Source organism: Phalaenopsis equestris, unplaced genomic scaffold (genome assembly GCF_001263595.1).
Source record: "Phalaenopsis equestris unplaced genomic scaffold, ASM126359v1 Scaffold000124, whole genome shotgun sequence".
NCBI classification, from domain to species: domain Eukaryota; kingdom Viridiplantae; phylum Streptophyta; class Magnoliopsida; order Asparagales; family Orchidaceae; genus Phalaenopsis; species Phalaenopsis equestris.
In genome coordinates, this window is record NW_018164566.1 from 439,608 (window position 1) to 449,558 (window position 9,951).

Genomic DNA, 9,951 nt, shown 5'->3' on the forward strand with positions numbered 1-9,951 from the left:
TATGATAATATGAAGCGAAACTCCTTTTATCGAGAGTATTCTTGGGTATCCCCCAAGATGTAATTAACCAGTAGGAACACGTTCCTTTGGGAGTGCTCTTGACCCTAGAACAGGTACATACACCTGACTCTCTGGTTATGGGTAGTCTATGTAGATATTTCTTTCGCGGATATTGGTTTAAGGTGCCTCCGCCCGATCTTATTTGGGCAGACATTCTTAACCTATCCTTGCGAGGTTTATCGCACATAGACTCTCCACGTTTTACTTTTTCTCTTGTTTGTCTCTTTGTCGTATGCCCCTTCTTATTTGATTCCTCTCCTCTTCGAATCATTTATATGGTTCGGGAGGGAGATTTATTCGAATGGGGGGAAGTATACGACGATCGACAAGCTGGCGACTCCTTTTTAAAATAAAAAAAGAGAAAAATGAACGGAAACACCTATCATTGGGATAATTAAATTGTCAAGTTTCACTGAGCAACGAGGTAGTCACACTTCGACCTCTGATGATTAATGGAACAATATGATACGTGTTGGGTCATGCCTCGAGCACTTTGAAATCTATTGGACTTTCTGAAGGGCAAATTGGACTTGCCATATTTTGTTCTAAAATCATCTACTAGGATCTTCTGAGATTCAATAAAATCATAACTTGGGGTTTGGTAGCTAAACCTTCATCGAATCCTGAAATTTAAATTTCCTTGCAAAATTATATACATGTCTTGCAAGTTCTGACCTTTCAGGTGGTGGAACGAGAACAATCGATATGTATGTTTTTAAATTAATGCATTTACCTTTCTATACTTCTTGTCTCGAGTTTGCATGTTAAAAAATGATGTCACCTTGCATGAAAACCAAAGCTGCTAGGATAGCCGCAAAACTAAAACTAAAACTAAAATCAACCAAGATAAATTCACTGCCACAACATTCAAAATATAAGAGAACTCAAGAACAACTCAAAATTTAATCACCAAACATCACAAATCAACAATTGCAACTAAATTAACACGTCTCTATCGGATGATCAGGAATCTCTCGGAGGAGATAACCTACGGTTTCTAACGAGATTTCCCTAACGAGATTTCCCATGATTTCCCATGGTTTAAATGAAAGTACGGAATTCATTAAGTTGAGTTTAGTAAATTCATTTGGACTAAGTGAATCCGATAGAAAATAGTGGTACCGGAACGAGGGAACCATAGGATTCTAACCAGTGTCACTCTAAACATTTAAGTGACCATAACCTTAGGGACATCCGATTTGACATCATAACTTGACATATTAGAAAACTTAAACTTGCTACAACGAAGAGCTTGGAACTAGCATTGTGGGTAACATGACCATCTTCAACAGCAAGAGGATCTACAACATCATATTTCTTCTTATAAGTAAATAACAAACCATAGGAATGCAACATAAATTCTCACCCTATCTTTAGGTTTTTGTATAGCTCTGTTGTACAATATAAACCCTAACTCATCTTAGGATTTTGAGGTTATCGTTCGTCGCGACATAAATCCTCACATCTCTCAGGCTATTTGTGTGAGTGTTTCACTTGAATGTAATTCCTAAACAAATAAAATCGACAAAATGAAACATTTAAATAATTTATCTTCTAAACCGAAGCCAAACAATAAGGTAGACTAGGCAGTCACCGAGGTTCTCCTTCGGGTCTGTGACATCCCCTAGTTCGTCCTCCTTTGGATCCTACAATAAATGTTTCAAATTTGAACAACCTCTTTATTTCGTTCAAAATTCCTAATCCTTTTGACCTCTTTGAAGATAATATTTCATGATTTTTATCCAAAGTTTTCTTAGATGACTTCGGTTATCTAAGATGTATTAACTATAGGGGTTTGCTCTTATAGGAAGCATTTTGCTCTTATATGAAGATAATAGTGTCAACATGGACTTATTGAAATTCTAGTTGATTCTTAGCATTTTGCTCTTTTTTTGTATACGGTGGCTTTAATTTTTGCCTTTTTGAAGGATTTGGCTGTATTGGGGCTTGGCAAACTTTTTTTTTATGTTCTTGTGTCATATTATGATTATTATTATTTTTAGGGCATTTAAATACATACCACTTTATTCTTATGTATTTACATATTTAACATCTAAACTTTGACTGGGAGAGCTATTCTCAAAATTTAGGTTAGTCCACTTATAGCCTTCTTTTTAGAGTCATTTTATGTTAGAGCTTCACCTCCATCCAGAAACGCCATACACTTTCTTACCCTCAGGCTAGGATTCAATTCAATCTCAAACTCAACTTCAAATTTGAGTCAAACTCAATTCGAATCTCAATCCAACTGAATCTCAAATCCAATTTAATATCAAATTCAACTCAATTTCATATCAATTCAAAACCAAACCAATCGAAATAAGCTCAAGTCCACTTTACACTTGTTCAACACTAATCAATTTCGTATCAAGTTAGTTCAATTCAATTCAATCTCACTTCCAAACCAATTCAGCTCTAAATCTGTACCTCAATCTTAAACTTCAAAATAGAGCTCAATACTACAACTAAACAAAATTTAAAAAAACACAACCCAAGCTTAATAAAATTTAATTAACTTTAACCAAATTTAACTTTAAGACAAATCATAATAACAAAGCTTAACAAACCTTAATAAATTTTAATAAATTTTAACCAAACTTTAAATAAATTAAACTTAATTAGAATTCAATAAAAGTTTTAATCAAGTGTAATAAACTTTAATAAATTTTAACAAAATTTAACAAAGTTAATGAATTTAAAACAAACCTAAATAAAGTTAAAGAAATTTAGAATAACTTTATCCAACTTTAATAAAATTTTAAAAAAATAAATAAACCTTAAAATTAAACTCAATATATTTTAATTTATTTTATCAAATAACAACCAACTTTAAAATCTCTAAATAATCCTAAACTTAATAACTTTTAAATTAACCTTATTAATATTTAAACAAAATTTTAAAACAAACTTAATAAATTTAACAAATTAGTTGAAAAAAAAACCATAAAATTTTGCAACAAATCAGTTCTAAGAATATGAACATCATTTTCATATCTTAATAACCAGTTTTAAAAAAATCAAACTTAATTATCAATCTGAAACAAACCAGTAAAATTAAATTAAACTTAACCAACTTAAGTCTCTACTTATCGCCAACCTTATATTTGTCCGGAAGTTCGCCATAAATTATTTTCTACAAAAGCTAATTGATTTTAGCAAAAAAGTAGTAATTTTGATCATCTTAAGAATTTAATTTTCATATTTTATTTATTAATTTTAAGTATTATATTTTTTGGAATTTTTTAGTAATTACTTATGGTAGTTTTATATTCATTTTATGTCAAGCTAGCAATAGATAATCAATGTTAATTTTAAGTACAAATATGTTAATAATTGACTTGTTGTTAATTTAATACCCATTCTATTTATGCATCTTATAATGTCAAGATTTAATACAATATACTCTGCATATGCAGTATAAGGCATGCAATGCTTTGCTTATAAATTTTGGATAACATACATTGAATTCGATGGTGGGCTTATCCTTTTGCCAACATACGCATGGGTTTGTAAAATGATATATCAATAAATTTGTCATAATAAGATGGATTCTAGTCAGCTTTTATATAACCATTGATTATATGAAAAACACATCAAAAAAGGTCTATTGAATAAACGAATTCAAAGAACCATTAATTACACCAAAAGCATATAAATATGCTAAAATTAGTGCGAAAAACACACTTAATCTAACATACAAGTGCTTCAGAAGATCAAGCAATTGGATAATTGACAAACATGGCAATACCACACAAACCTTGCTTGGACTCTATTTCTTTGCATCCTGATAAAACATGTCTCATCAGGGGGCAAAAGATCAAATTGCCTTTCCATACAAGTAAAAATTTAAATATGAGATGAAAAAAATGCCCTCCTAGGCCCTACTTGATCTTTGATGTACCACATCTCTTTTGATCTTTGATGGGAGTGACAGCACCTAACTTCCTCCAGTCGATTCTATATGGGACGTCCGTCACGTTGGCATAACGAAACGATTCATTGTTTCTCTTAAGCGGGGGTTCAACGTTGGAAGTTAGTCTAGAAGTGTACTCTTCATCGGTACGATCGGCGAACTGGTTGGCTCCAAGCCTGACTGTACGGTCTCCTTTGGCGTTAAATGAGTCAATGTACTCAACGTTGGCCTTGAAGATACTAAACCGGCGCGCCTTCTCGGTGGCGTTCTCGTAGACGCGTTTCTGCTGAATGATCCACTGTTCAAATTGAGCTTCCATTGTAAGATCGATAGGCCGAAGTTTGGCAAGCTGGAAAGCCATGCAAATGAGGACGAGAAAGATTATTGCAGGCAGAATGAGGCATAAGGAAGGTCTTCTTGAATCCATCGTTTTCGCGGCTTCTTTCTTTCGGTTCACTCCTGTCGGATGGGTTCGCTAAAATTTAGTTATATAAGGTTTTCTTGCTATATATTGTACATAGGGCTGTCAAAAAAGCTCGTTGTTCGCGAACAGTTCGTGTTCGGTTCGTCAATGAGTTCGTGTTCGATTCGTTCGATAAGTAAACGAGACAAACACGAACAAATTTTTTTCGTTCGGTTAGTTAAACGAATCAAACACGAACAGTGATGCGTTCGTTCGTGTTCGAATCGTTATTGTTTGAAATATAAAATAATATAAAATAATTATATATAAAAAATTTATTATATTTTAAAACATTAAATTTTATAAATTATAATATATAATAAAATAATAATAATAATATATTAATATACTATAGTAGTAATATACTAATATAGATATTGTATATTTATATAATATAAGTTATATAATTAATATATAATATTATTTTTATATATTAATATTAGGGATGTCAAATTGGCTCGTCGTTCGCGAACAGCTCGTGTTCGGTTCGTGTTCGGCTCGTTCGTTAAGAAACGAACACGAGCTTATTTCAAACAAACTAAATTTTAAACGAACCGAACACGAACACGAACACAAGCTTTGTTCGTTCGTGTTCGGTTCGTTTACACCCCTAATTGTACATCCTAAATTTAGTTTTTGCTTAACTAAAGCCAATGGTTCCATTAAGAAGCACCTAATATTTGTAGCTGTGTTTGGATATCTATACACATTCTCGGACGTATACGGCAAATATATATACATTTATTGCAAAAAAAAAAAATATATATAATCCCAAGAGGTTTTTTTTAGGAAAAATTGCATACATACCATACCATGTATTATTCTGTATTTTCAATAATAATACATGAGCTCTTATAATTACATGTGCAACACATGATTATCATAAGATTTTGCTTCAAAAAATATATTTTACGTTTACAAAATAAATAATTGTGATATTTTTGCGACATATTTTTAAAAAATTGAATACTGTGCATGTAAATGTAAAAGTCTAGGTATTCGATATGCACATGTACAAAAATTATGTGGTATGAATGTAAATGCCCCCTCGTGCTAATATTTATGATTGTGAAATTAATTAATTCACCGTTTCTCCTAATATTATCATAAAATCTCAAAAGAATTACGTACAATTAATCAAAATAAGACTTGATTATAGTATTAATAGAAGAAATTTGAGTCCTCTATCTCAACAACATTAAAGCTATGCAATTTATGTTGAAATGGAGAAGTTTTTAGGATATGACAAAGGCTAAAAAATTATGGAAGAAGCTTCACTTTTATTTCACCTTTACTTGGTTTGATACAAAGTCAAAGACTCCACTCCTATTTATACTAGTTACACCTCCTAATTTAATGGCTAGGATTGTGTCACTACAATTCTAATCTAATGGTTACAAATAATTCTATACCTACCACACAATAATTTCATACCTACCATAACTTCTAGAATAAGCTTCTAGAAATTAGGCTTTATTTAAACAACTAAAATCAAGTTTATATTTTAACACTCCCTCTTAAACTTAATTTTGTGACTCCAAGTAAACTTCTCATTTTAATAAAATCTTTGTTCTTGAGTGGCTTGGTAAAAATATCTGCAACTTGATCTTGAGATTTCACATACTCCACTTGTATCTCCTTTCTTTCGATGCATTATCTGATGTAGTAATAGCGCATATCAATGTACTTGCTTCAATCATGGAAAACTAGATTCTTTGCTAGCGATATTGCAAGCATGTTATCGATATAAATCTTGATTGCCTCTTCTTGTGGTAAACTTAACGCCTTTAATAGGTTTTGAAGCCAAATTACATGACAAATACATGAGGTTAGAGCCACGTACTCTGCTTCGCAAGTAGAAAGAGTGACAATTGGTTGTTTCTTTGACATCCAAGTGAAAGTATTGTCTCCTATGAAGAACACAAACCCTATAGTGCTCTTTATATCATCCATGTCTTCTTTATATCATCCATGTCTCCAGCCCAATCACTGTCGCTATATCCTACAAGCTTGAAATTGTTGGATGATTAGCAAAGTAAGCCAAAATCAATTGTAACTTTGATATAACGCATAATTCTTTTAGCGAACTTCAGGTGGGTAGTAGTCAGAGTCTCCATGTAGCGATTAACAAATCCAACAACATAAAGAATATCAGGTTTTTTGCATGTCAAGTAGCGCAAAATTCCAACCAAACTCTTGAAAATCATTGGATCAATTCTTTTTCCCTCATCATACTTTGATAGCTTGACTCCACATTCTACAGGGGTTTTTATAGGTTGGTTATTATCCATCTTGAACTTATTTAATATCTCCCTTGCATAACCTTCTTGAAAGATGAAAATCTCATCTTTTGTTTGCTTGACTTCAATGTTAAGGTAGTATGCCATGAGCCTAATATCTGTCATTTCAAACTCCTTTGTCATCGCTTCTTTGAACTTTTCAAACATGTTTGGATTGCTTCCGATGAAGATCAAGTCATCAACATATAAACAAATAATCAAGACATTTTCATCCTCATTCTTTATGTAAAGAGCATGCTCATAAGGACACTTCATGAAGCCTTTCTCTTGCAGATACTTGTATATTCGGTTATTCCATGCTCTCGGTGCTTGCTTCAGCCCATAGAGAGCCTTTTTTTAGCTTTAGAACCTTATCTTCTTGTCCTTTGTCTTCATATCCTGATGGTTGCTTAATGTAGACTTTTTCTTCAAGTATTTCATTCAAGAAGGCAGATTTTACATCAATTTGATGTATTCTCCACTTATTTTGAGTTGTCTAAGAGATGATTAGTCTAATAGTTTCTAATCAAGCAACAGGGGCAAATACCTCATCATACTCGATGCCTGCTCTTTGGTTGTACCCTTTTGCCACCAATCTTACCTTATATCTTTCAATTTATCCTTTAGAATTCTTCTTTGTGTTGTACACCTACTTCACATCAATTGCCTTATGCCCTTTAAGAAGTGAAGCTAGCTCCCATGTATCGGTCTTCTTAATTTATTTCTTCATCAATTCCATCTTTCCACTTCTTGCTTTGTATGGCTTCTTGGCAGTCTATGGGTTCACAATCGGCAAAGAGACAAAAAAGAGTAATATTATCTTGATTCATAGTTACCTCATAAAGTTCTTCTAATCTTCTGAAGCGTAGTACTCTTTCACTTGAATTTTATCTTGAAGTTGATGACGATGAGTCGCTTTGAGTACTTGTAGTCAATGTTTTTTGTGGAGTAGTAGGCTCTTCTATTGCTTGCTAAATCCTTGGCTACTCTACGTCTTCTTCTTGGAAGTATGGGAAAAAGTTATAGTCCTCATCATGTAGTTCTCAGTCCCATTCTCCTCCTTCATCGAATATGACATCTTTGTTGATGGTTTTCTTCCCTATATTTGGATTGTATAGCTTGTAGCCTTTCGAGTTATTGTCTTAACCAATGAAAATGAACTTGTCACTCTTACTCTTGTCATCCAGTTTACTTCTTTTCTCGTCGGGTATGTGTACATGAGTTATGCATCAAAAACTTGTAGATGACAGATGTCGGGCTTCCTTCCACTCCATGCTTCTTGTGATTTCTTTCCTAACACACTTCTTGTTGGTGATCGGTTAGCCAAATAAACAGCACATGCAACCGCTTCTGCCCAAAAACTCCTTCGGCAATCTCTTGCTTTTTAACATGCTTCTTGTCATGTTAAGGATGGTTTTATTCTTCCTTTCCACTACTTCATTTTGTTGGGGGGATCTTGGAACAGTTAGAAGTCGACGTATTCTGTTGGCTTCACAGAATTTTTGAAATTCTTTTGAAGTGAATTCTCCTCCTCGATCATATCGCATAGCTTTAATCTTGAGACCACTTTTTTTCTCTACATCTGCCTTAAACTTCTTGAATATTCCAAAAACCTCTAATTTTTGTTTTAAGAAATACACTCATATTTTTCTTGAAAAATCATCTATGAAGAGAATAAAATAGTTGCTCTTACCGAGTGAGCTTGGCTTTATTGGTCTGCAGACATCTGTATGTATGAGCTCAAGAGGTTTTTGGGCTCTTGAACTTGCCTCCCTTGGAAAGCTTTTCCTGAAGTGCTTTCTGAGTAAACATCCTTCACATAATTGATCATGGTGGTTGATGCAAGATAATCCTCTCATCATCTCTTTCTTTGAAAGCAATTTGAGTCTTCCAAAGTTGAGATGCCCAAATCGAAGATGCCACAACCAAGAAGCATCTTTATAACATGTCTTGAGACATTGACAATATCGTTTTGAATGTTGAGCAAGAATATTTTATTTTCAGACATTAGCACATTAGCAATCAAGTTACCAATATTGTCTTTTAAGAAGAGAGTATTTTATTTCAAGTGAATATCATATCCTTTCTCTAAGAGTTGCCCTAAACTCAAGATGTTGCTCTTCATATTCGACACAAAGTAAACATTATAAATAAATTGATGCTTCCCATTTTTCTGACGGATAAGAATGTTACCTTTGTCTTTTACCTCTATCTTGGACTCATCTCTAAAAGATACATTGTCGCTTACTGATTCGTCAAGCTCTACGAACATGCTTTGTCTCCCACACATATGGTTGCTTGCACCGGTGTCCAGGTACCACGTACTATCTTCACCTCTTTCATTGTCTTTGTATGCTAGAAGTAGTGTCATCTTCTTTTCTTTTTTCTTCTATGTATTTGACTCTTTCATTAAATTTGTACTTAGGTGCTCTACATTCTTTCGCATAATGCCCAAACTTGTTACAATTATAGCACTTAATTTGAGATTTATCATACATTGAGTTTGAGCGCCCTCGACCACGTCCTCTTTTAGATATTTCTCCTTTCCCATATTTATTGTTGGTACCCCATCCTTGCTTGCTAGCATGACCTCGTCGTTGTCCACTACCTCTTCCATGTTGGCTTTTAATATTGTTGAAGCTTTCATCTTTTTGAGTTGGTTGGAGATCCATCTTGAGAAGTTGTTCGACAATCTCTTCAATCATCTTCTTTTTTTCTTCATGGGCTTGCAATGAACCCAGAAGTTTCTCTATCGTCATGGCTTGTAAATCCTTGGTCTCTTCGATAATGGTTGTGACACTATCAGATTTTGAATCTAACGATCAAAGAATCTTTTCTATGATAGCCACATCTTCTAACTTCTCACCATTTCTTTTTAGTTGATTAGAAATGGTAATGACTCTAGAAAAGTAATCGGAGACCAACTCTCCTTCTTTCATATGCAAAACATCAAATTGACTTCTTAAAGTTTGAAATTGTACCTTTTTAACCTTCTCTTCTCCCTTATACGAGACCTCGAGCTTCTTCCATGCTAGCTTGGCCAAAGTAGCACTTGAGATCTTCTCAAAACCATCTTCATCTAAAGCTTGATAGATGAGGAAGAGAGTCTTCTTGTCTCTTTTTCGCAAGTCTCTTAAGCTATCCTTTTGTGTGGTAGATAGAGTGGACTCGTCGCTTGACTCATCGTAGCCTTTCTTCACAACCTCCCAAACGTCATGCGCTCCAAAGAGTGCCTT

General features: G+C 33.6%; 1 protein-coding gene across 1 annotated transcript; it reads right to left on the minus strand.

Moving 5' to 3' along the window:
• Positions 1 to 3,941: 3,941 nt before the first annotated feature.
• Positions 3,942 to 4,400, minus strand: LOC110021232 (senescence-specific cysteine protease SAG39-like). Its single transcript, XM_020719645.1, has one exon. The coding sequence runs from the start codon at positions 4,398 to 4,400 to the stop codon at positions 3,942 to 3,944; it is 459 nt and encodes a 152-aa protein (XP_020575304.1).
• Between the last annotated feature and the right edge of the window lie 5,551 nt (positions 4,401 to 9,951).

Coding starts and splice junctions, on each gene's coding strand:
- LOC110021232 (XM_020719645.1), bottom strand. CDS start 4,400: ATGGATTCAAGAAGACCTTCCTTATGCCTCATTCTGCCTGCAATAATC.